This window comes from Camelus bactrianus, chromosome 8, assembly GCF_048773025.1.
Source record: "Camelus bactrianus isolate YW-2024 breed Bactrian camel chromosome 8, ASM4877302v1, whole genome shotgun sequence".
NCBI lineage: Eukaryota > Metazoa > Chordata > Mammalia > Artiodactyla > Camelidae > Camelus > Camelus bactrianus.
Window position 1 is genome coordinate 5,213,341 of NC_133546.1, and position 27,945 is coordinate 5,241,285.

Here is a 27,945-nt window from a genome sequence, read left to right on the forward strand (position 1 = left end):
CAGTTGTAATTTAAGACTGTTAATTTGAATCAAATGTGTTTCATGTTTGAAAGTTGAAAAATTATATTTTCAAGATATTCGAGGATTCAGAAATATTCAACCCATGTACATGTTTCTTATAAAATTCCCTAAACATATATAAACAGAGCAAGATGACTCTAAGAACTCAAGAAAGGGAAATTTGTGGCTTGAACGTTTTATGGGTTTTCCTTTATTCAGACTGGAACACAATTTTGGAAATTCTGTAGGACTTTTTCTTGTAAGAGATATGTATTAGACTGAAGGCAGGGATTGGTTTTATCATGATTCTGTAGACTATCTTTGTCCATTTTTATACTTCTCTCAATAGCAAGAAATGTATTTCATATTTAATAAAACTTTTTCTTAACATCTGTTGCTATTCTCCAAAAATAAACAATACATTCACAACGGCAAATTCACGCACGTGGTTGGCATAATAGCTTAAGATTTGCTTAAGGGGAAGCCACATATTCCTTGCCAAAGCAAAGTTACACAGCGACACACATATTGGCACATATCTCTTCCAAAGGCCTTGAGTAATGACCACTGAAAATTTTAAAATGCATATAAACTATGGTTGTCTTTTTTGTTGTTGCTGTTATTAAAGCTGAGAAAACTATTCATTATTAATACTCCTGGGGCAGTTATGTCCATTATTAATCTCCTTTCCTAATTAGGTCCTTGAATGTTCCTTTGGGTTCTTCCAAAATCATCATATGAAACACAACTTTAGCAAAGTAAAAAACAGGCACGTAGAAGACAGCCTGTACTAAAATTGGTTATCTTGGGATGAATATTGTCGTATGTATACATTTTATCCATTTTCAAAATTTTCTAAAAGAAAACTAAAATAATCATCTACTACTTTTAAACTAGGAAAAAAGTTAGATAATCTAAGAATAAGGGTACACAAATTTCATATACCACATAATGACAAAATTTTTACAAGGTATCGTATATACTATTATTTTAACTGTGCAAAGAAAGATAAGACCGAAATACTTAAAAAAAAGGTCAACAGTTGGATTCAGTGAATGGTGGAAAGATGAATGATTCATTTATTCCTTCTACTTTTCAATATTTTCTTATTTTATAAGATAAACATGTATATATTTTGTATTGAGAATAAAATTTTATAAGAAAAATAAGGATAAAAATTTACATTTTTACATGAGTTCAACCTATTATTCTAGCAGCATTAATTTTGCATAGAACTTTCAAAGTCAGGATAACCTTCTTTTGATAAAGGTAAAATGTAACTTCCTGAAATTGTTGCCTCAAATATGTATTAAAATTGATATGATTATTCACTAATACTTTATTTAGATTTTACCTGAAAGAAAAGGAAAAACTAATATAACTGCAGGAGGTTGAACATTTACTAAATATCTAGAAGCCTCAAATATAGACACTGACCATTCTCAATTAAAAACATCAAACAAACATTGAGTTTATTTTTAACTATCATACCATCAATCTGATTCCATTTGTCATCTGTCAAACAACTTTTGATCTTTAATGTGCTTCAATAAAGAGAAAGAATATGTGACAAGTGATAAGACAGAAAAGGAACCATTCATTAAATTACTAATTGGAACAGAAATGGAACTTCTCCCTCTGGTAGACAAAGAAAAGTCATCAAAGGCCAACTTGTGTCCCCAAACAAAACTGTCTGTAAAGCAGCAACACAGATTTTTAGCTTTAAGATTAGAGTACTGATACTCCTGAGGTGGACTTCTGAGTACTGATACATCTATCACTGGGAGGGTGGCAGCAGTCCCACTTCTGCATGGGATGCTGACAGGAAGTTTTAGCTGTGGCACTCCTGCACTACCGAGGTTGCTCCTACTTTTCAACAGCAGGGGTTGTGCAACTTGAAAAGCAGGAGTGATTTGTTTTTCTTCTAGATGTCAGTTGACTGAGATATGAAACTTATAGCATTGCTTGTTTCCCTGGGGTCCCTAGTAATGTGAATCGTCTTTAGCCGATGCCTACCAAATCACTGTCACATAGCAATAGTCGACCTTTCTTTTCAATCTACACACTTTCCAGGAGTTATAAATCAGTTGACTTTCAAGCTCGATGAGATGGCATATGCCCTAGTTTGAAGAACAGATGGAGGCTTGGGGGGAAAATTGTTTCTGCAGGCTTGCTACAAGCAGCAGTGCTCCATAAAAGTGAACCATTCACACTAATTTCTCACATAAATTACACAGGCAGCAGGAGGCACCAGCCCATTCAGCAGAAAATCTTTCTTCAAGCTTTCAGAGGTCATCTAACCAATTTAAATTAAAGTTATTTTTGATTCCTGCTGTATTTTTATGCTGTACACTTTTAACACATAGCAATTTACATCATATAAAAGAACGGCATTAATTGTGTAGGCAGTCCCCTCCTCCAAAAAAAAAAAAAAAAAAGAAAAAAACAACAGAACAGCACATTAATTGCCAGAGGATTTTTTTCCCCAAGACTTCTAGAATAAGATCTGTCTATTAATTAATCACAGAGGAATTAACAGCGGAAATGTGGCAGCTCTCTTCTTGTACAAAAATCAGGTAAATTGTCACTCCTCTTGTAAAATTTGCCTTACAAATTCTACTAAGGCCTGTTATCCAGATTCAAGTTTTGGCAGTTATCAAAAGAAACAGAAGCCCAGGATAATTCCAAGAGTACATTCATTCTTCTTCATGTGAAACAAATTATTCAACTCAAATAAATTTGCCTACAAAATTTCAAAAATCAGTATCGATTTTGCCTGAGGGGATAATAGATATTGCATTAGTTTTTCGAACCCTTAAGAAATTGAAGGCATCAAAGGACTAAATTATTAATCAAATTTATAGAATTTTGGCAATGATATACTGAAGGTTAATGGATTAGGTATCATATCACAGTGTGACTTACTTTAAAATGCAGTAGTATTGACAGATAATAAGCTATCATAGTTTGGGGATGATTTTAATTATAACAAAATTAGTGAACATTTTAATAATAATTATATTCAATAAATGTTTTTCCTAGTAGGAAATTATCATTTATGTCAGTGAAAACAGTCACACTGACAGAGCTTTTTATAGTTCATGAATGCCAATGCCTCTAAGAACTGAAAAAAAGCAGAACATACCAGAGAAGAAATTCTGAATTGAGTTATATATGAATATTAGCATCTGGGAGGTCAACAGAGAATTGTTGTTCAGCCACCATCAACAGACATTTTTAAAACAAATTTTAGCATCCAATTAATTTATGTACAGCATTTTCTTTACTAGGATGTTCAGATTGGACATATGTTTTTAGCCATTTAGAAAGAAAAATAAACTTGTCATTTTGAAATTTAAGAAATTTAAGAAATCAGTAATAATGGGGAAAGCATTACATATAATCTAAGCATTTTGAAGACTTGGTCTGTACAGCTGATTTCTAACCAGTATCCGTTCTTTGAAGTATTTCATGAACATCTCAATATATAGTTATTTTAGTAACTATAAAACAAACTTTCCTAGAGCACCCAATTAAAAAGGGCCACATCAATCACTCTGTACCTGGTCATCACAGATGGGGTGGGGGGGCCTAGAAAGTGAGAGGAATGGTCACAGTGCCTAGATAAATCAAACTTAGGGGTAACTAGTCCCAGGATGTTTTACATTCATTCAACACACATCACTGGGCACCAACTCTGTGCCAGATACTGTTCCAGGCACTGCACTGAGATAAAGGAGTCAACAAACTAGGAATACAGACAAAGTCCCTGCCTCAGAAGACTTCTGGATATGCCATTTTTATTAATAAAATATTGATATTGACTCTTTTGTAGGTCTTTACGTGGCTTTTACTTTCTCTCATCTTTTTTATTATATGCTAAATTTCTGTATTTTATAGTTCTTTGTAAAACAACTTAAAATCTTTTAGTATTAAAATGCAGTATAAATACATAAATGAATTCATATATAACTCACTGGTTAAAAAAATAGAAAAGTGTGTCTTTACCTTATTAGTGTTAATTTATGAATTAAATTTTTAATTGAAAAACAATGTTGTGTGATTCAAGTTTTAATCAAGTAACTGTACAATTAATGATATTAACCTCACAGGTGTATGCTTCAGTGGTGAAACTATATACATCTCCAATAGGCCAGTGAGGGAAATAATGCATTTGGCAGTGAGGAGAGACCACCAGGTACAGGGACAGGCCACTTACCTATACCTGCCTATGTGTATCAGAGGCACATAGTTCTGGCTTCATTAATTTTATTTCAACGTAACTAGCTATTAAAGATGATTTACATACCAAATAAAGGATAAGAAAACAAGAAAGCAGAAATACCCCAGGCAGCTAAGCTACTCTGGACAATGCCACCACAACATTACCAGATGAAGAGTTATAAGGTTCTGAGAGAGGGGAATTTGAGGCAAAGTACAAGTCCATTTTGAGCATTTCCCGTTATGAGACAGTTTGGAGGTTTGCTGTTTTACTCGCCATCTATAATAGGGTTTGTATTATATCCTGATTTGGCTAGACAGTTATAGGGTGTCTGTTTCTTATTCAAACCTTTCTAGTACCTGGACCATCCTTAAGCATGTTCATTAGAAATCAGAAATAGTGGAAAACAAGACTCTCTTAAGTGCATACCAGTGCATGTCACATTCTGTCACGTAGCATGGAAAAAAGATTTCTACTAATATTTACTGCATCAGAATGTCTATAAAGTAAGGAAATTTAGAGACATCTTAGTGTAGTTGTAGCTGTTTCCATATAATTTTATCAAAATAAGGCAATGGTTTATAATATCATATAGTTTTTTTTTTTTTTAAAAATCCAATGTGACTATTACAGTTTTCTCCAACTCTTTCTCCCAAGGTCTATACTGGATACTGTAAAATAGTATTCTCATACTATTCTAAAACAGTATCTTGAGATTAGAATTTATAATAAAAGTGATTTCACAGTGCACCTATAATTAATATTTTGCTCCTCATTGAGTGTGTAGCAAGGACTGTTTCAAGTCTTTCTGAGTGATTACTCGAAATGATTTCAGATTCCTGCCCAAAATGGAGAACTAGAATGGACTCCTGGCTCCTTCTACAAAATCAGCCTGGGACATCTAAGGGGAAATATGGATTCTGGGAAGTAAACAAAAAGAGGAAAAGGAGGAGGAAGAAAGGGAGGAAGGAAGAAGAGAAGGGGAAGAAGGGGAGGAACGGGGGAAGGGGAGGAGGAAGGAGGGAGAGGACCACCCCTGAGGAGACCTGAAGGCTGTCAGTCTCATGGATGGAGGACGCTGGCAGCAGACAGCAGTTCACAGAAAAGCGGAGTAAACTCCCATGTCATTTATATTCCCCTGTGACTAGTGCTTTAATGCCTGGCTTTGATGCAATTTAAAGCTTCTCTACACCAAAGGACCATCTTCTACACTTATGTCTGTGTCACTCCTTCTTTAAGCAGCAGAAGGGGAGACAACGTGCGGAATGTCTTGCAAGTTTGTATGACATTTCTTTTCTCTCCAGAAGGTCCTTTAGGCAGAGCCCCACCCCACCCTGCACTATGCTTATAAAGGCATATGATCATACCACAAAAGTACAGGAGACTGAACAATGGAAATTTTAGGTGTGGAAACTCAAACACAGTTTTTAAATGTCCACAGTTCATGCTGATTATCTGCTCTGTAATTTACTCAGAATGGTTAGTGCTTGTTCACTTCTGTTGCCTGTACTTTGGATATTGAAGATATCAGCAACAGACTAAACCATGTTTCTGGAATGTTAGTAGAGTCAAGAAAATGCACTAAAAGAAGCAGATTGAATGTTTAGAGCAATTAGTATGCTTTGTAATGGATTCAATACCATTGATAATAAAGAATTCTTAAACTATATTTAGAATGCATATTTAAAAATAAAAAAGGTATGTCAGAGCTTGCCTGGTAGATTTCATATTCCAGATCAGAGCTATTCATCTTTCATAGGTCATTAACTTGCCACCAGTAAGTATATAGAAAATTTCACTGCAAATATTTTGCAAAACCCTTTTTCATATTTACTAAGGAATGTATGATAAGCACAACCATGACAAAAATGCATACATCAGTCCAATTTTCCCACTTTAATAATAATTCTTACATAGCTGTAGTCTTGTCTCTGGCTAGCAGGTTCAGGCATCTATTTTTAACTGCCATGAACTTAATCTAGAGCAGCACAGTCTAATATGGTAACCATGTGGCTATTTAAATTAAAATTAATTAGAATTAAAAATTTAGTTCCTCAGTCTCGCTGGGGACATTTCAAGTGCTTAATGGCCACATATGGCTACTTGTACCATATTAGACAGTGCAGATGCCGAACATTTCCATCACTGCAGAAAGTTGCACTAGACAGTGCTCAGATCTTCAGCAACACCACAAGGAACACACAAAACCACAGGGATTACAGCATTTGGTCTGCCTGTTGTTTTGACATGTGGAACAAATGACCACTTCATGTGCACTAAGCTACGATGGCAGTTCAGATGTGGGTTGAGCAATCTAAACTTGCAAAGACATTTACCTGTCTCTAATTCTTACTTCTATGTTCTGACTTTAGTGGGCCATTTATTAGATATTACCATAGAGTGCCTTTGTTATTTCAAGAGTACATGGTGATTTCTAATAGAGCTTTGATCGGGTCAGCTAATCCAGGACAAATAGAGGGGGGATTTGAGGTTTTGGGTAGGGGTCATCTCTCAGCAACTTCACAGATTGGAATGAATGAGCCTGAGATGTCCGGAAAGCCTTTATCACAGCTCAAGGCAGTGACTCAGCCTTTCAGTCACAGGCCTCCCGAAATTCTGATAAAAAGAAGTAGATCTTGCCACTTAATCATACCCACCATTTCAGGTACTTATCACTGTCCTTGGAGTCCCAGGGGTGTCACAAGGAGTGACAGGGGAGAGAGGACAAGTGTTATCCTGGGAATCACAGCTGCCCAGGGACCTTCAGGGAGGACTCGGCTAGCCCATGAAATAAGAGGTTCACTTGACCAGGGCTCACGCACTCTGTTCACACACAGGGAAGTACAGTATGGGCTCTGGGTGTTTGGTTAGTTTGTTTTTTGTGGTATACATGGGGAGCCCGGCTTCCTTCAATATCCAAGGCCCCTTCTTCAGAAACGTCATCCTAAAAGAAGTCCTCTGGTCTTACCAAGTATCAGTCCTTCCCCACAGAACGTGCACCAAGGCATAAACATGAATATATCGAGAGATGGTTCACAAGCCTATGCTTAATAATCTTAGTGTTTTACCTTCAACGTTACAGCAGTACAACTGAAATGTGGTTTGTAAAGCTTTAGAAGATAGAGGTCTATGGGTTATAGGATAAGATGTTTCTTTAAATGTAGGCTATTATCCTAGCAGAGGCAGCAAATAAATTGCTTCCTCTTTATTCTGACTTTTTAGCTTGCTGAATCAGTACAATAGTCAATAGTAGCTTAAAAGAATTAATACAGCTATAAAAAAGAAAAGCAGTTTATATCCCTTCTGACTGTTGGATTATCAAAGATAAAGCAAAATGATTCATTGTGTATTTTTGTAACTTTCAAGACGATTTTTTCTAGTCTCTTGACACTTAAAAGTTACTCATAAGATTACTTGAACAGGCAAAAACTAATCTATGAATTCTTTTCATTGACACAATTTTTATGTGCTATAATTACTTAAAACACAAAAAATATGGCATATTCTTTTACTCAAAAGAAATCAAGTTCTTAAGAACCTCCACTATGTTGTCTTGCATGAATCAGTACGTAGACAAACACAAAATCCATATAACTAATCAAATATAAGGAAAGCCCCAAATTAAAGTTTTTTAAGACTAAAATATCTAAATTAGCTATACTTGTTATAAATTTTTTCATTATTCACATTTTCACATAACAAATTCAAAACTTAATAGAGACGATTAAAAACAAGATAATAATGTTCTCTTCCTGCTAAAAAAATTATGACAAAATTTGATAAAAAGGCCACCTTCAGATTTCTATTACCAATATAATTTGTAATAATTCTAAATTCAATAACTGGGTATCATGTGACTACTCAAGATGTTTGATAATTATATGACAACATTTAATGACATACTAGAAATAACACAATTCTTTTAATTTTTCCATAAAAGGAGGAAAAGGTTAATTTTAACAAACATTTCTAAGCTATTTACTTTGATGAATTCTTCACTTCGATCACTTTTACTTTTTATTGTAAATGTATTTGTTACTAATTACAAACAATCCTGACATTCACCTTCGGACACTACTGTGGGACCTTTTTTATTAAATGGATCAACTGGTAGATTTAAAACAGCATTCGGCAAAAACCTTTTGTGTTCCTTAACCTGATGTGATACTCACACATGCACAACTGCTTTTCTATCTTTAGGCAGAGAAGCCCTTTTAGCTGATAAATATCACCCAAAGTAAAGTCCTTGATAACAAAAATAATTAAATAGCAGAAGCTGGTTGGAGATCAGCTTTCATTTTTCAAATTAAATGTAAAAGCCTTCTCCAGTTAAAAGATTGGCAAGTTTTTACAAATAACATCAGTGAGCCTTTTAGAAAGAAACACAGCCACATTAGAATGGAGTCATTAGGCAATACATTTATTTTGAAGCCAATTAACCTTTTGTCAGAAAAATGTCGGTGCTGTAATGGTTTCAGAGGCGGAGGTCAGCCTCTAACAGGGCATGTATGACAGCCACTGCACCGGCCGACGCGTGCTGCAGACAGAGAGGAGAGGGCAGCCGTGAGAACCCGCCTGCTTTCGTATTCCACTCTGCATTTCCAGGGAGCAGACAATCTTGACCTATCCATTTAGGTAATTAAAGCTTCCATTTGGAAGTGTCCTGCAGGAAGGTGAAATCTGGGGGAGATGAATGGCTGTTGTTCTCTGTATCCAGCCACCAGTTCCATCATCTGATGGACTGCCTGAAACAAGCTGGGATGCCAGGCTCTCATAAAAATAAGAGATGAATTGGGCAGCAGACAATTCTCTGAGGCAAAGCAACTCTGTCATTTTTTTTTTTTTTTTGCAGGCTATAATTTAATTGTTAGTCAAGGTGGACGGATGACATGGGGGGCTTCCTTTAAGAGCTTACCCACCATCTTCCATTCACTGAGAAATCACTCCAGCTTATTTACTTATCAGCCAAGTTTGGCATTGGGAGATGTCACTTCCACAGTGAGCACAGCTGGTTCCCCCAGCTGTGCCCTGACTTACCTTCCACGCTATTTTGTTCCCTTTCGAATCATGTTCAAGGGCAACTGGGAAGTCTCCTCGCTCATAAAATTTTCGAAATGCTGTAGGCTTGGTTGGTCTTTCTTTAAAAGCTCCTGCAGTTGGAGGGCCTCTCACCTTCCAGGAAAAAAAAAAATAGAAATCAGACTTTAAAACATACTGAAAAATGCACAGTGAAAAGACTATTTTTTTTTTAAGTTTCATTTTGTATAAAATGTTCTGGAAGACAAACCGAATTATCTTAATAATGGACAACAGAAATCTCACTAACACAAACATTTGAAGAAAATTATTTTCTAATCACTATTAAGGATTTACTTTACTTCAAGCTACTTTACAAAGCATTCCTAGAAAATGTCACTTAAAAATATCACTTTATAAAGAAGAAAAGCCTGAACTTTTGTTTAAGGAAAACATTTTAATAGAACCAACTAAGTTCAGAGTGTTAAAACTTTAAAGATTCCTAATAATCACAGATTCTAGTCTCAGGTCCGATATACTTTGTGGAATGCTGAAGAAATAAATTTAAAATTTCTCCTTTAAATCTTTCTATATAAATAAAATAATAGGATATGTTTTCAGGTTATGAATATTAACAACAAAGCCATTAAAATGTGATGTAATATTAAGTAATGATAAATGAGAGAGTTTAAAAGAAAAATGGTGGTCTACCCTGTGTGTATAGCATACATTTGATAATATGAATTTATGAGAAAAAAACTAGAAGAGATTATATGAGAATCTTTCCTCTGCCAAATTGAGATTTTTATCAAAGAAGAAATATTGCATATTGAGTTATTCACATTGAGTATAATTTTTAAATCTGCATTATTTACATATGAACTAATTCATCACCTTACAAAATTCAAAATGATTAGTGAACTTTTCAGAAAATTATAGTCCACTGTGTTGTTCCTTACATATAGTCTAAATGTGATTGTCTTTACTGCTTGTAAAAAGAAGTATATATTAGTCATTTATTAGTTTAATAAAACATAATTATTTGTTAATTACTAACATAGACAAGATAGCAAATAATTTACCTAATATTTTAATATTTTAAGTTATTTGATATCATGTTAATTTTTAGTATCTGTGTGAAAACCTTTAATTTTAATGAAGTATATATAAAATATATCTAATATAACAGATAGTGACAATTCATTTTACCTGAAGCACATATAAAGACTAATGTCAGAAATTGAGTGGGATATTAAGAAATATGTTATTAAGATGATTAAATGCTGAAGTGGAAATGAAGAGTGAGGTAACACAAAGGCATTTATTAGAGTTTAGAATGTTCTTCATTACATAGCACATTACTCCCAGCATATGATTACATAAGTAACAGATAACACTGGGCGGTGGGGAAGCAAGATATCCCTCTTACTTGCTGAAGATTTGACATTTGTTTTGGTATTAGAACCATTAGTCACTGTTTTCAGCCAAATTCATTCAGTTGTTAAATAACCATATGTGTATGACAGCTACTTTGTGCAGAGCTCTGAGCTGGATGCTATATATAAAGGAGAACATTGTCAACACAATTAGTATAATGGAAACTGTAGAGATATCATTTCTGGACTTCTGCAATTCATAGAACATTAAATTTTGAATCACAATTTTGGGAACCAATAAAGAATTAACAACTTATTTTGCCAAGAAGTTACATTAAAAACATTACTATCTACCATCATGTCACCATTTTAACACCTCCAAAAGACTGGTAGAACACAGGCTAAAGAAAGAAAATTTAGCCAGCAAGCATGCGTATGTGTGTGTGTGTATTATTATACAGTATTGACTACAGGTCAACAGATGCCTCATTTTTTATGTTTTTGAAAAATTAACTTTTAAATACATATATATATATATACTATACTATATATATATAATGGAATATTATTCTGTCATAAAAAGAAGGAAGTCCCGCCATTTGGAATGACATGGATGGACCTTGAGGACATTATGCTAAGTGAAATAAGTCAGACAGAAAAAGACAAATACTGTGTGATATCATTTTTTTTGGTGAAATCTAAAATAATTGAACTCACAGAAACAGAGAGTAGAATTGTGTTTGCCAGGGACTGGCGGTGTGCGGTATCTACTGATCGTCTTTTTTCATTTGTTTTACAAGCTTCTTGATTATTGGTGTGCTAATTGATTTTTTATTGAAATCTGGACATTGGTATATTATGAGACTCTAGGTCTTAAACCTTCTGTTTTAGCTGGTTTATTCTGACATCACTCTAGGAGGAATGCAGTAGGGGGCACCACCGCATTCCTACCAGGCTGGGGCAGAAGTCCTAGTACTCCATCGGCCTCTGTTAAACCATGTGGAGGGAGCACCTCATTGATACTGGGTGATGATGGGAGTTTCAGCACCACTGGCCTCCACTGTCACCTCTCTGACAGGGAAGGGTAGCAATGCCTCATTATTGCTCCCCACACTGACAACACAGATGGAGTAGCCTCCTTGCTGCTGGGCAATGGTGAAGTCCCCCCCATGAGGCATCCTTGGACCCCATCACAACGGAAAGGAAAAGATCCTCATTATTGCTGGCTGGAGTGGAGGACCAAGCCCCCCCTATATGTTCTCCACTGACACTGGGTGTTGGGGGCCTCTTTAGTATTCCATTAGAGATCAAAGACAAGTCTTCATTTTAAAAATTCAGCTGCAATAATTATTTAGATCTTTTGTCTGCTCAACATCTGCTAACCATCCTTTTCAGTTTCTCTAGATGCCCAGTTATTACTTATGCTGTTGACAGCAAGCATCTCGTTTGTTTAGCTGACCTAAAATTTGTTTGAGATTATCTGTATTTCTCCCTTTTCTTTGTATTTATCTTACATTTGGTTTCTCTTTTTCCTTCTGTCTCTTATCCTAAATATACCCCAATCTTTCAGATCCTGAACTCAAACCTTTAATTGTCCAAACTTTTCAAAGAATGAACACATTTCTAAGATACCAAAAAGGCGTTTTATAAATTGTAATAGATAATTTATACTTCCTCTTCCTTCCCATAAATTTTCTTGGGCTGTCTACAGAAATCATTCAATACCTACAGTTCCATGAAGTCTTTATTTACTTTTACAAAATTGTCCGTATTAATATGTAATAAACTCAACAATGACAACACTTTCTTGAGTATCTGTAAGCCTCTGTTTTTATATTTCTGCCATTTACTTCTTTTTAAGCACTATATTCTTTTGAATTCTGCTATAGATCCATTCCAAATTAACTGCTGGAATCTCAAAAGTTGTGATTTATAAAACTGACTAGAATATTATCACTTAGACCCTTTAGTGCAACAGGGACAATACCTAATTTTATGCAGATGCTCTATCACTATGTCCCTAAATAGTACTTTTTTCTGTTCCAAATACATATGTACCCACTTAAACCTGATAGAAGGACATACTATTTTTTATATTCTACACATAATTCATTCCAGAATTCCAACTAATTCTAAAAATATGTATATGAAAAATCAAGTGAAATATAATTAACCTCTGGAAAGGTAATAAAGATTATTACTGGAAATCACACAGATGGATATAGCTTAACTAAAGAACTTTAAAAATTGAAAATACTGCTAAGAATCCTTATGTAAGTCTCATATTTGTACAAGAAGAGCTACTGTAAATTTTATTTCATGTTTTAAGGATTTTATCCCAATTTATGATAAATAATATAGAGCAAATAAGGAAACATACATCAAACTAGATTTGTGGGGAAATGCAATTTAGATTTGCCTGAATGGTGGGGGCTATCCGTAAACCAATTAGGAAGAATGGATGTTGTGGCAGAATGCTTTTAATAAAATCTAATGCACTTGGGAACCAAGATATTGAATGCACTTTGTGGTGACTACAGATGACAGTATACTTTATATGCTGACATTTATTGAATGTGCTGTAATGGATTTAGGACTTAGATCACAGTATCTGTCATATGGTCACAAAACTAACAATAATTAGCATGAGAAGGAAGTTAAGGCTCTCTAAACTTCTTCATCATATAGTTTGAAAGTTTCCTTTTCAGTAGATTTAATTTTTACATAAACTGAAACTGCTTAAAAAAAAGGAGACTTTTACTTCAAGTGGGGAATCTATATTGTTATTCTAATTGGTCCAGTTAGCCGACTCACTAACACTGAAACAACAAAATGCAAAAACATTAATTTCATATTTTCATTAGGAAATATATCAACATGAAATCTGGATTTTTTGAAATTACTTTGGTTAAGCAGCTAGCTGGTGGGTCACAGCGGTCATGTACTCAGCAGACATGAGATAGGCTTCCGAATGCACAGACTGGATGTCTTGAACAGGAAAAATTTTATTTTCTCAGTTCTAGAGGCTGGATCAGGGTGCCAGCAAGGTCTGGATCCAGGGTAGAACCCCTCTCCTACCCTGCAGACTGCTACCTTCTCCCTGTATCCTCCTTTGGCAGAAAGAGAGAGAGAGAGAGAGAGAGAAAGAGTGCTCTGGTCTCTTTTCTTAAAAGAACATTAATCCATCATGGATACCCCACTCTCATGGGACCATCTCCTAAAGCTAATTACCTTCCAAAGACCCCACCTCCAAATACCATGACATTGGGGGTTAAGACCTCAACATAAAAGCTTTGGGGAGACATAAACATTTAGTCTATAACATCTTCATATTGTTCAATTTGGATTATTATGTTTAACAAATGAGAATGAACATTTTTTCATTTTAGTATAAAGCTATATGCACACATTTTTGAATGTATGTTCATGTCTTTTCTATATTAAATCAACTTGTTTGAGCTTTTTATATCAAAATATATTAGCTATTGGTACCATTTTCTACAATATCGCCTATCTTTGTTTTCCATTTTCATTTATTTAGCATTTAAAGGTTTTAAATTTTTAATGGGAAAGTTTCTTTATCTTTTCTTCACTTGCCTTTTTTGCCTCCAACTCTGCCTTGTCTAGATCATTTCTCTGTCAGCTGCACAATGAATATTTTAATTGACTAATTAAATCATATATCTCATCTTCTTAAAATCCATACATGATTTCCCATGCACATGCTGCACAAAGACATCTGCAAGCTGACTGTTCATCTCCCCAGCCACTCCTCCACAGGCACCCAAGCATAAATTATACCCCAGTACTGGCAGTTCTCAGATTCTGCTGTCTTTGGTCTCCATGATTTTGCTGCCCCATAAACCTGTTATTCTCTTTCACTCGTTTACTCCCTTTTCTCCTCCTCCTTTTTCTCCTGAAACTACCAGTCACCTTCATGACTCAGCACAAACCTCATCTCTCCTAAGAAACCTTCCCTAAGAAGGCATATTCGACCTTGCGGTGGGATTAGGCTCCTCTTCACGTTGTAGTTGAAATGCCTTGAGGACAAACTACACTTGGCCATTAGACCGCTGGAACAATCTGTATGGAGCTCATTAGGGAGATAGATCTAGGCTGTTGACAAAGTTTGTCTATTATTGAGTGGTTGGGTTCAATCTATGGAAATTGGCAAATTTTCCCAAAAGGAAAGTAAAGAGTAAGAAAAAGCCTGAGAACCCAGCATGTTACCTGGAGACTTAATAATAAGTGGATTTTAGAGGAGAATAGAAAGAACAACTGGAACAGTGGCAAGTAAATGGGGAAGGGATGGTATCCCAGAGATCAGTGAATGAGAGGGAACAGTTCTATTTTGTTTTCTTTTGTTTTAATGATACAAGGAGGTCAATTAAGAAGAAGACTGACAGACCTCTGAAAATCAAAGAGCTATAGAGGTATAATAGGGTGGAAGCCAGAATACAGTGCACTGAGGAAAGAATAAGGAATATGAAGTAAAACCAGAAATACTCTTTGGGAGCTATCCTGCCCTATGGGCTGTCAAAATCTGGGCTGCTAGCAATGTGTCATTGTTAAAACAGGAGGAATGGGGGAGTAAAAGAATATCAATGGACTATAACACTGGAATTCATAAACTATTTAATCACTTACGGAACCAGAATGGATTTCAGATTAGATATATGTAAAACTAATACACTTATCTAAAATGGCCAGAGGAAACTGTGAAGTAAACTACAAATTTTTCAGTGTTAGAAACTTACAAATCTGAATTCAAGAATTTATGGTCACATAAACTAAAATATTTATTAGAAACATTCAAGAAACTGGCTCTAAAATAGATCGTACCTATATCATTCATTGAAAAATGTATTGAATACATAATATTTCCAAGTCACTAGGTTTGGATTATTGGGGACAGATAAGTCAAATATATTAGTCTCCAGATATATATCTTTAGGAAAAGAGATAAGAATATCTCTCAAAATCGTCTATAGAAGTAAGGATGTGATAAATGCCACAGAAAGATACACAGAATTCTGCACACTCAGAAGATAAAACATTTGTGTTTTAAGGCATCGTTCCTTTTCATCAAAAATTTATTTAGCCTTGCAAGGTAGCTATATTTTTCAGTGGAAACAGGCAGAAATATATTGTAATTCCTATAAACATGAATTCTGTGCAATTTTAATTAGAAATAATTATCAGAGAATTATGGTTACTGTAGCATAGACCTGTCTATTTATAACTTATGTAGTTACTAATTATTAAATCAGAGTTAATTTGCCTGAAATTTTTTATATTTTACATCTAAGTAATTATCAATTATTACCACAACTTTATAACCAAAACTTCAACATTGATTAGACCAATACATATTTCCTTTCTCTGAAAAAGCTCTCACATTAAAAACCATCATTTCCTATTTTGAAATTCACTTTGACAAATGGCAAAATTTTGCCTAAAATCTAAGTCTTGTTTGATACTTAAAATGAAATAACTTAGTCTAAAGTGCTTGCAGAGACTAGCTTAAATATAAATAGCATAAATAAAACTAATATTAATATTGTGAATATTATAATAAGTTAGACTTAAATTAGTATTGTCATATGATGATTACCAGAAGCCCAAATAACTTATAATAGAGTTTTTCAGATAGGCAGCACGAGAAAGAGATACAGTGTTAGTGAAAAGAGTAAGATGGAGTGAAACAACAAATACTTCAAGTAGAAAATTTACAAGACTTTGGTACTAGACTTAATTTTTCTACTTGACAATAAGTTACCTCTTGCTTTGTTCCCAAAAGGACTGTGAAGACACATGCAGTACAGAAGGAAGCATAAACTTGGATGGATGTGCTGCCCTACAACAAGGGCAAGTGATTGTACCCTTCACATCCTCAGCTTCCTCATATGTTAGATTAAAAATTACACCTCTAAGATTCTGTCTATACCTCTGAACCTAACATGGGTATTTATTAATTCAACAAATATTGAGGACGTACAATATTGTCAGAGAGTTCACCTACTTGTAGCATTAAGAGGAATCTCAAAGGGCACAGGAATTTCTTATTTTACTCTGGATAAATTGAACTTCAAAGGGGCTATGGAAACACATCCAAGTTTCCATTTCAAGGCCTATTTTTTCATCTTTACTATCTTAATAACAAGCTCAGTTTCATGGATCTAGACTTTTTCAGGCTAGGATCTGATAATTTGATTTAAAAATGCTTTTGCAGTAACTGTATGACATAAGGAAGTCCTAAAGATTGCTGGGCAAATTACGGTTATGTCATTTAAATTTTATAACTAAACTATAACACACTTGGAAGTAAGAGTTTATTTCAAAATTGTCTCTATAATCTAAAATAGTCCTGAAAGCAGTGGTTGGAATACATGATTTCTTTTGAATTGTTTTGTTTAAAGTAATAGGCATCCATGGTCCCTTAAATTCTTCGTTGTAGGGGGAAAAAAAAAAGAAGATTGATAGTCTTGCCTAACAAAATGAGATGCAATAATCAAATGATAAAAAAGAAATCTTGACAGTTGAAGGCTAAAAAAGTTTACTTAAAAGCTGCTCTCTTCCTGCAGCGAAATATGGGAGAAGGCCACATATTTAAGTGCCCAAGTATGATTCTTGCTATCAACTTGTCTCCAGAGAGTCATCAGAGATTTCAATTTAGACTGTGCTATTTAGTGTCTGTCTTGTGGAACTGATAAAATGCCTCAATGACTGAGACAGCGTGGCTAATACACTGTCAGAGCTAACACTAAGGCCAAAGAAATGAGTGAGCTAAATGTGAAAGGAGAATATAAATGGGTAAGAGTTTAAAATACATTCTGTTCCTCTTATACCTTTAATGTTGAAAGCACGGTAAATAGTTTATATCTAAACATATATCTTCAGTGTCTTACAACAGAATTATTTCTTACTGAATAATTAGATTAAAAATGTTATTTTTGTATCTGTGAAGAGACTATTACTATTTGCATCTTACAGATCATGAATATTTTAATAGAAAATTTGAAAATCCTTGTGTCTAATGATACAAACTGATGTTCTCCAGAAAGAACTAGCTATTTAATAGAAAACAATTTTTAGAACTGTCTACAATAAAAGATATTTATATTGGTAAAAAAAAAAAAAGAGTTCTGCTTTCCCATCAGTCTCTGTCTTCCTCTAAAACAAACTAATTTAAAAGTTCATACACTTTACAGAGATATTAAATACTCTAGTTATAATTTACAAACTCCAATAGTCAGGCGAAGGAAGAAAGAAATGTGCAAAAATGTGTGTGTTATGGCAAATACCAAACATGCATATTACCACTTAACTGGAAGACAACATAATTAGATATACAAGAGTAGAGTCTTATTAGTCTGAGTTTTTCCACCATGGTTTATACCACAGTTCATTCAACCATGAAAGAAATGTGAAGAATGTGAAAGGAAAAGAAGAAGGAATGAAGACTTATCTAAACTGTACATCATCTATCCTAGGTAAAGATAGTAATGCATCATTCCCTATCTAGATGTTTTATGTTTTTACTTTTGTTTACCTTATATTTTTATTTTTTAGTAAATAACGTGCATTTTTCCTGAGCCAAGATCTTCATTCGTGAAAGCTAGCTGAAGTTAGCTCAGCTTGTAGCCAAAATAAAGCCAACTAGTCCACATGGAGAATAAACTCTTAACCTCTTCTTTATTAACAAGCTAGTCTTGGCCATTTGTCTAACCAACCCTAACTAGAAACTCATAACTCACAAACCTAGAAGATTTATCAATGGCTTCCTTTATATTCAGAATTGTTCATTCTTGCATAGTTATAGTTTACTTTAGATGAACATATGTAATTACATGATTTGAAACAAATTTTTAAGAATAATTTGGAATATGTTAGATATTAGTACCAGATACAAACATTCCACATACTTGTATAAGTAATTTATACACACACATATCACGTAACTTGAGTCAGTGAGGAGTTTCCTCATCTGTCTTTCCTTTGAAATTTGTTACTATATCTTTGTTTTTATTACACAATGAAATATGAGATAATACCTTGACTTTAAAAGAAATATAGGAGGAGTCAAGAAAATGCCCTCCTCCCCAGCTTACTTTAGTTCTTTGCTATCTGGCAAATACTAAATCTCAAAAGTTAAAATGATTTCTAGAATGAGCATTTCTTACTTCTTTTTATTCTAAAATTGTACAAATGCAGTATGACCTCCATTTACTGTAAAATTAGGAGGAAAAGACATTGACCACTAAAAGCTCACTGAGATAAGGCACAAGTCATCTGGGAGGAATGGAAGAGATGAAAGACAATGAGTGATGAGAGATCACTGAGGGATTCCAGAAAACAGCAACAAAAAGTTTATTTCTGGTGAGGAAAATTCCATGAAAAGCAAACTTTTGTTTCTTTTTTGCAGAAATGGGGGTAATCAGAGCTCACAGCCAAAGACCTTTACTAGCCATTTGGGATCAGAGAAGCAGAGGAAGAGGCCACCAAAATAAATACAAAACCAAATAATATTTGCAACCAGCATTCTTTCTGAAAACAGAGATGGAAAAGGATTTTATGGAAAAGGATTTTAAATTAAAAATCCCAGAAGAATATTACCCTCTACATGACCCAGAAACTGACTTCAAATTATAGTCTAAGAAAAGACAACTCATTCAATGATGACTATTCAAATAAAACCCAGCACAGCATCAAAACAAAAATACTATAAGAAAAAAAGTATAAAAGAGCAACAAAACTTAACATTGAAGAAAAACAGCAAGCAGAGATAAACACTGTGATAAAATATTTTGCCAAGAATTTTTAAAGCTTGAAGAAATCAGCTCTATGGAAGAAGACCAAACACTAGAAATGCAAAAATTATGACAGAGAAGAAATGGTACTGTTTTGGGAGAAAATGAAACATAAGCTGGTCGAACTCTTAAGAACAAATAGGAATAAAAAATACAAAATATGAAGATAAAATTAGAATAAGTTTTCAAGTGAGAAAAGGAACATTGCAAAAATACAAATTGGGTGTAGGTGACTGAAATTATAAAAATAGATGATGTGAAAGAGTCCAAAATGGATTATGTGAAAGATTGACAAAGGAGATCTAACAACCATAACTAAAATCTTCAAAGAAGAAATTCAAAAAAATGGAGGGGAAGGATCTTTAAAATTATCATTAAAAAACCTTTTTTAAAATAGAAGAATTATTTAGCTGAAATAAAGATAGAACTCTAGAAACATTTTCCTGAAAAACTATTTCTGTGATACAAGGAAATATAAAGCTAAAACAATCTCCCCCGAGACATATGTTAATAAATTTATCAAAATGAAAAATATAAAAGGTTATTTGTATAGCTCATTGAAAAATCAAGTCATTTGTAAGAATTAGAATCAGGCTGATTTCATACTTTTTCCATTTTAACATCTTATGCCAGAAAACAATAGAAAAATAACTGTAAGATTCACAAGAAAGTGTAAGCCAAAGTGTACATTTTCAGGAAAACTGCCTTTCAAGTATAAAGTTTACACGTAAGTATTTTGAAATTCAAGTATTCAAAGAAAATTGTTGCTATGAACCACACTTGAGGAAGCTCTTTGAAGACAAATTTGAGATTCTTAAGAATGGAAAGGGGAAACTGGCAAAAGTACTGCTGGTGAGTCTTGATATAAATAACTATAGAACACACAATTTAGATTGGCTTTACTACAACAGTATAGAATGTAAAAGAATATGCCATATGCAAAAGATGCAGTTAACACAGACTAGGGGAGAGATGATGAGCATGATGTTTGCTTTATCTGTTATCACAGGGAGTCAAAAGATTTCATGTAGAGCACAAAATTACATTTACTTGGACCAAGATAAACACAAAGAAGAGTGATTTTATTGACTCAAATCAGGTGGTGCTGTAGAAGGGGAAAGAAGAGAAGACATGCTAATTTTTTTCATTGCTCATATTAGAAATTAATAGCTACTTTATAAAAAAAAGAGGATGACAGATGTTATATACAGTGGTAATTATAAATATAACCATTAAAACAAAAGAAATATGCATTCATTCTTCCAAATACACATAAACAAAGAAAACAGACCACAGAGAAAGATTTTATAAAAGTAGAAAACATTACAGAGTAATTTCACAGAACACAGACCCATCTCAGCTATTAATAAGTGTAAAAAGGAGTCAGTAAACTTTCAGTTTGGTTCACAAAGGAAAATATATCTCTATGCTAAAACAAAGTGACCCTGAAATATTAAAAATAAAAGATAGACAAAACTCCATCAAAAAATGCAAATTAAAAGACCCAAATCCAGTATCATACTTAATAGGAAAACACAACACACTGCTACTAAAATCAAGAGCAATATAAAGATGTCTTCTATTAATTCTATTACTTAACATTATTTACTATTTTATTGGAGGTACTAGTTAATACAATTTGGTAAGAGAAAAAAAGGTTAAAAAATTGGAGAAGATGAGATAAAACAATAAAATCTTTAAAGACTGTATGATTATACACCCTTCAAAAAACAAAGAAAAACAACTGAAAATGGACAAATAATATGGAAAATTAGAAAAGCAGTCACATACAAAATTAACAGGCAGAAATCTATAGTTTTTGTGTCTAAAAATGATAGCCAGTTAGAAGATATAATCTAAGAAAAGAGATCTCAGTTATAATAAAATATTAAATACCTGGAAATAATTCATAAGAAGTGTATATGATATAAATAAAGACACTTTAAAATATGACTGAAAGACAGAAGACTTGCAAAATAAGAAAATACAATTTTCTGTGATAGAAAGATTATATATTTTTACATATCATGAGATAGTCAATTTTATTAAGTCAATTTATAAACTTAACACAATCCCAATAAAAATATAACCTAATTTCTCTTTTTAGAAATAGATGATTCCAAAGTTCATGTGTTCTAATAAATCAATAATATTAGGCAGGAAGTCTCAGAAAAAGATTATCAGTGCCTACAGGTACAAGTTAGACCACTGATCTATCAATAGACCAGAATGATTATGTATACTCAGTACATAGCTAAGTTGACCTCAAATCAGTGGGGAAAATATAGATTACTCATTAGTTGATAGTGGGGCAGCTAGGTAGCCATCTAGAAAAGTTAAAATTGGATCAATTCCTCACATTTTACAACAAAATTAGTTCCAAATGGATTAAATATTTAAATAAAAAAGAAACATAAAGCATAAGTACCCTAAAACAAAGATCTTACAAAGCCTTACACATCCTGACCTCCCCGTGTCTTCTCTGGTTTCTTTCACACTCCTCTCTATAGTTCACTCTGCTCTGACACATTGACTTCCCTGCTACTCTTTGAATATGCTAGTCATTTTTCTAACTTTGGGAGTACGCTCTGCTTGTCCCTGCTGCCTGAAGTGTTCCTCCTTTCTATGTCTGTTTGGTGAACACCCTCACCTCTTTTAAGTGTCTGCCTAAATCTCAAAGAGACCTATCATGACATCTCATTTAATAATAACAGTCTCCCCACTTTGGATCCCAACCCCTTTATCCAGCTCTGCTTTTTTTTTTTTTTTTCCATAGTGTTCATTCCCTTCCAACATACTGTGGAAGGTATTTATAATGTTTATTGTTTATTGCCTTTCTACCTGAGCTATATTATAAACTCCATAATGGATTATTCTCTGGTTTCTTTCTTGCTAGATTAATAGCACCAGGTACAGAATAGATGTTCAATAAGTATTTGTAAATGAATGCATAAATTAATTTGATAATATAGTAGAAGAGACATTGCTGATCAATGGGAACAGGTACTGGGACAACTGTATATTCATGCACAAAAGTGAAATTCTCACACTATACTTGAATTCAGTTCCATGTGATTTAAACACAAATATTAAAGGCAAAACCATACACATTTAATAAAAATGCAGGAAAAAGATTCTTTATGATTTTGAGATAGGAGTGGATTTCTTAAGGAAGACAAAAACACAAGCTATAAATTGATAAATTGACAAATTTGTTTGCATTAAAATTAATAACAATTGTTCATCAAGAGACACAATTTATTATTATTACTTTTTTTTAGTAAAGGTAGATTAATTTAGACAGACATACTACATAGAGTGTAGGCTGTTTTAAAAGGCAAGAGAAAGGTCATGAGGTGTGGGGGTTGGGTGCTCAGGTTAAACTAAAAGTAGATACACAGTCCATAGACAGAGTGCAGGCCATCTCCAAAGACAAGAGAGCAAAAGAGGTGGCCGTGTAAAAAGATACAATTTAAAAAGTTAAAAGGCATGCAATACATGCAACTGAGGAAAAATTAATATCCGAAACATAGAAGTATTCCAACAAATCAATAAGAAGGTAAACAACCCAATAAACAGTAACTTCATAGAAGAATAAAATTGAATAGCCAATCAACAAATTAAAAAATGTTAAAATTTATAAATAATCACAGAGGTGCAAATAAAACAATAAAACATCTTTATGCTACCAGACAAATGACATTAAAAAAAATCTGATAATATAAAATGTAAGAGAAGAGATAGAGAAACAGGAAATCTCATTCTTGCTGGTTAGAGTGTAAATTGATACAGCCACTTTGGAAAAAATTTGACATTGTCCAGTAAAAGTGCATATAGAAAGATGCATCTATCCCATGACCACGCAACTGAATCCCTCGGCATCTACCCTAGAGAGTATCTTGCACATGATTACTGTCTTTCTCAGTAAGAAAGCATACTGAGAGATGCTTATAAGCATGTTTATAGCAGCAGCACTTGTAAAAGAAAAAAAGGAACCAACACAAGATCATTAATAAGTAGAATGGATAATCATAGCATTGCCCTAAGATGGAATGCTGTGGTGAAAATGAATAAATGACAGATTTATCCATGGACATGTTTCAAAAAGGAGCCCTTGTGTTAGGAGGAAGAACAACTCTGCCCCTTAATTCGGGGTTTAAGAGAAGCTGAACTCAACTGCACTGCCCCTCTTACCACCCAGGACTTTGGCTTCAGCAGCATCAGGACTAAACTCATCATGCCCTTTAGCCCAAGGAAAGTGTAGACACTAGCTGTCATTCTGCATCCCAAACCCATGTGGTTCTATACATTCTCTTGTTTGAGCCTCTGCCACTCACGATCAGTCCTCACAAAACTTCCTTTACTCTCCTGTCATCTCAGAATGTTTTTTTTTCACCTTCTAGTTGTACCTTAAACCTGACATTCACCTAGGGATACTGCCTCTCCTGCAGTGTTGGTTGTTTTCTCTCAAAACCCATTTTATAACACCAGGCCTAGCAATGGACTGCTGCCTTGCTCCTCACTGCAACTTTCTTCCTATTCTGTAAGATTTCACTATTTGTGTAGATGGTGGGACCAGCATCTTGGCCTCTCAAGTTCCTTGACCAGTTCTCCTTCAATCTTCTTGATCGGCACCCTGGTCAGCCAGTTACTCTGAGGCTTATCACAAAAAACTGCAGTCCCTCCACAATTTCAACTTTAAGTATCCTACACTAATGTTACTATTTCTTATCTTTCCAGCTCAGTCTGTCTGAAGCACTAACCTAAAACCCTAAAGTTCTTCACTGTAACAATTACCTACCTACCTCTTTCTCCTTTATTTTCTCTTCCTGCACTTCATGGTCAATCAGTTTAATAATCCCTCCCTCGCACTCATACTTAACTCCCTTAAACTCTCTTGGTTGGTGTAATTTGCAAAACCTTAATGCTGCCTAAATCAAGCTCTTTGCCAACTCTGTGCTAACACCTATGCAGTTGAATTTAGCTGGAGCAAAACAACCAAGCTGGCAATTTTATTACATCCCCCTACTCTTTCACTCTACCATTCACATGGATGATTACTTCATACCATTTATTCTCTCCTCAAACCTCCAGCACCCCTTCCTTATCCTCAGTCACAGCTGGTTATCTTGCCCCTCTTCACTGCAAAACAGAAATAACATAGCTAACTTTCATACACTCCCACCATCACGTCTGTGCAACTAACAGCATCTAAAAAGTAAGCTGCCTTCCTGGCAGGCATATCAGAACCAGTCCTTTCTCATGGCTCACTTTTTTAGTAATGCTTTCCATCACTGCCTCTGTTTAAAACTGCATATTACTCCCTGTACTCCCCTTCTTCCTTCTGGAACAGAGTACTGAGTGGTAAAATTTAAACTGAAAGGATGCTGTTTATTTTAAATAATTTAAATAGAAGTAAAAAGCACCAAGGTGGTGCTAGTCTAGATGGAAAGGGAAGACAAACACAAGTGACATTCATGAGTTCATTAAAGACATATTTCTTGAGTATTTGTTGTTCTAGGTTCCAGGAATTTGGGAGTAAACAAGACAGATAAGATCCACACTCTCTTGAATCTTACATTATAGAAGGATCAGGCAATCTATAAATATACTGTTTAAAATAAGAAGACATAGCAGATATAAGAAGACATTCTTCTGGTATATTTGAAAATTTATATGTGTGGTGGGGGAGGAAAGATGGAGGAGTCAAAAGTGATTCTAAGATCTTGAACTTGGGTCCTGATCTACAGAAATAAGAAAGTTAAGATGAAGCACAAAGCAAACTAGAGTTAGAGTGGTGTGAGGGTGGGGGGAGAGCAAATATATCAATGGAAATTACTGTGTTCAGCTTGGCTTTCAATTCTTGTAAGCACACACATATGCAATCTAAGTTAAGTGTCTGTATAATAGTTATTGTTTCTCAACAAATCTTACATTAACTATAAAAGATATCTTGAAGTTTGTGAAATTATAAGCATCACATATATAAATTGAAAGCAACATGCTAATTCTGTATAACTATGGTATGTTCAAAGGAAAAAAAAAAGGTTAGAAATACTATGTTCCTTTACTCTAACAACATTTCTAAGGAGCTGTCCAAAATGATGGCATAGGAAGATCCTGATCTCACCTTCTCCCATGGACACACTAAATATCTAGCTACATATGGAATAAACTATCACTGAAAAAGAACTGATAACTAGCTGAACAGCTCCTCCACAACAAAGGGTAAAAGGGCCACAATGAAAAGGGCAAGAAAGGCCAATACTCAGTCTTGCCAAAAATCCCACCCTGGCATGGTGACACAAAATAGGAAGGGATCTCATGTGTCCAGAGCTACTCTCTGAGGAGAGGAGGATTTGTGCCATACATCAGGCACTCCAACCCTTGGGACTTGCATGGAAAAGACAAGGTGCCCAAAATATCTGGTTTTGGAAGACAATGGGACTTACATTTCAGGACCTGGGGGACTGCTGGGATCAGAGAAAGCCCTTTTGAAGGGCTTATGGGGAGTCTCCTTCTCTGGGACCCGGCACAAAGACAGCAGTTAGAGAAGTGCCCGGATTTTATGTGAAGGAGTTCACTTGCTAATCTTAATACACCTGCCAGAGAGGTGGGGACAAGCTGGGACTTTCTTTGGGGTGGAGGTGCAAGTGCTATTTTTGTACTCTCCTTAATACCTTGCTAGTGCAGGCAGGTGTTCACTAAACACATAGGCTTTAACCCAGCTAAAGCCACAAGGGTACCATGCCCTCGGCACCCTCATTCAGCCTTGCTAAAGCCCGCAGACAAGTGCAGTCCACAAAAAGGGATGCTCCCTGATCACTTGGCTCTGGTGGCTACAGGGGCTTGCATTCCTTGGGCTCCATGGACTGTAACAATTGGAAAGGCTGTTCTGGGCAAGTTCCACACCCAGGCTACTGCACAGATAGCATTCTGAAATATAGTCTCAGTCTGCTGTGAAAGAGGCCCATTTACTCATCTTGAAGCTTCAACCTGAGGCGCAGGCTTCAGGTTTGCCACACATCTAGAGGCTACAGAGGTGGTCTTAGAGAATGCAGGCAGGGAGACACCATAATTGCATACTCCTTTGGCTCACTACAGCCTGCACGTACATCCTAAAAAGAAGCTGATACACTCATCTGAAGCCCTGACTTTTGCAACTGACACCCAGAGGACACCTCCAGATCACCTGTCTAAAAGTCAGCAGGGTTTACAATTGTAGTCCCACAGGACTGTATGTCTTTGCATACTTTAAAAGCTGCTGCCTGAAAGTAGGTGCTGACTGAGATACCTCCCAGTGGAATGGTGACAGGTTTTGGCACACTCTCAAAAACTAGGACCTATCAAGAATAAGCCAGGCTACTTAGACAATCACAAAGATTCAAGAGACAACCAAGAGTTGGGCAAGGTTGAATGTTATAATTCACCTCCTGCACAAGACCACTCCTTCAAGACTGGGAGATGTAGCTGTCTGACCCAATACTAGAAACAAACACAGAAAGTCAAAGAAAATGAAGAAACAGAGGGATATGCTCCAAGCGAACAACACAAAACAAAACAAATCTCAGAAAAAGACTGCAAAAAAATAGAGATAAGTAATCTACCTGATAAAGAGTTTAAAGTAATGGTCATAAGGAGGCTTACTAAACTCAGGAAAAAAGTGAATGAACATTGTGAGAACTTCAACAAAGAGAGAAAAAAACATAACAAATTATCAAACAGAAGTCACAAAGCTGAAGAATACAATAACTGGACCAAAAAATATGCTAAACAGGTTTAACCACAGACTAGATAAAGCAGAAGAATGAATCAGTGACCTGGAAGACAGAGCAGTGGAACTCACCCAGAGTAGCAAAAATTAAAAAAAAAAAAATATATATATATATATGTGTATATATATATATATATATATATATATATATATATATATATATATATATATATATATATGTATATATATAAGATTGCTTAAGGGACTAATAGAAGAAAATCTAGTGAAATAATATGTGCATTACAGGGGTTCCAGAAGATGAAAAGAAGAGGCAGAAAACTAATTTGAGGAATTAATAGCTAAAAATATCCCTAACCTGGGGGAGGAAACAGACATCAGGTCCAAGGAGCACTAAGAGTTTCAAATAAGATAAACCCAAAGAGAGCCACACCAAGATACATTATATTAAAATGTTAAAAGTTAGAGATAAAGAATCTTAAGAGCAGCAAGAGGAAAACAATTTGTTACATACAAGGGAAACTCCATACAACTATTAGCTAATTTTTTTCAGCAGAAACTTTGAAAGCCAGAAGGGAGTTGCATGATATATCCAAAGGGCTGAAAGGAATAAATTCCCAACCAAAAATACTCTACTCAGCAAGGTCACAATTCAGAATTGACTTAAGAGAGAGAGTTCTAGAAAAGCAAAAGCTAAAGGAGTTCATCACCACTAAACTGCCCTTATAAGCAGTGTTAAAGGGATTTCTTTAAGCTGAAAATAGAAGGCACTAGTTAGTAACAGGAAAA

At 34.7% G+C, this 27,945-nt stretch overlaps 1 protein-coding gene across 2 annotated transcripts in view; it reads right to left on the bottom strand.

Moving 5' to 3' along the window:
* The window catches only part of PACRG (parkin coregulated), a 448,401-nt gene that overhangs the window by 382,830 nt on the left and 37,626 nt on the right, over positions 1-27,945 (bottom strand). For both annotated transcript variants that reach the window (XM_045524592.2, XM_045524591.2), the window contains exon 2: positions 9,260-9,394. In XM_045524592.2, the coding sequence (XP_045380548.1) occupies positions 9,260-9,394 (135 nt within the window). The remainder of the gene's footprint in view (positions 1-9,259; positions 9,395-27,945) is intronic.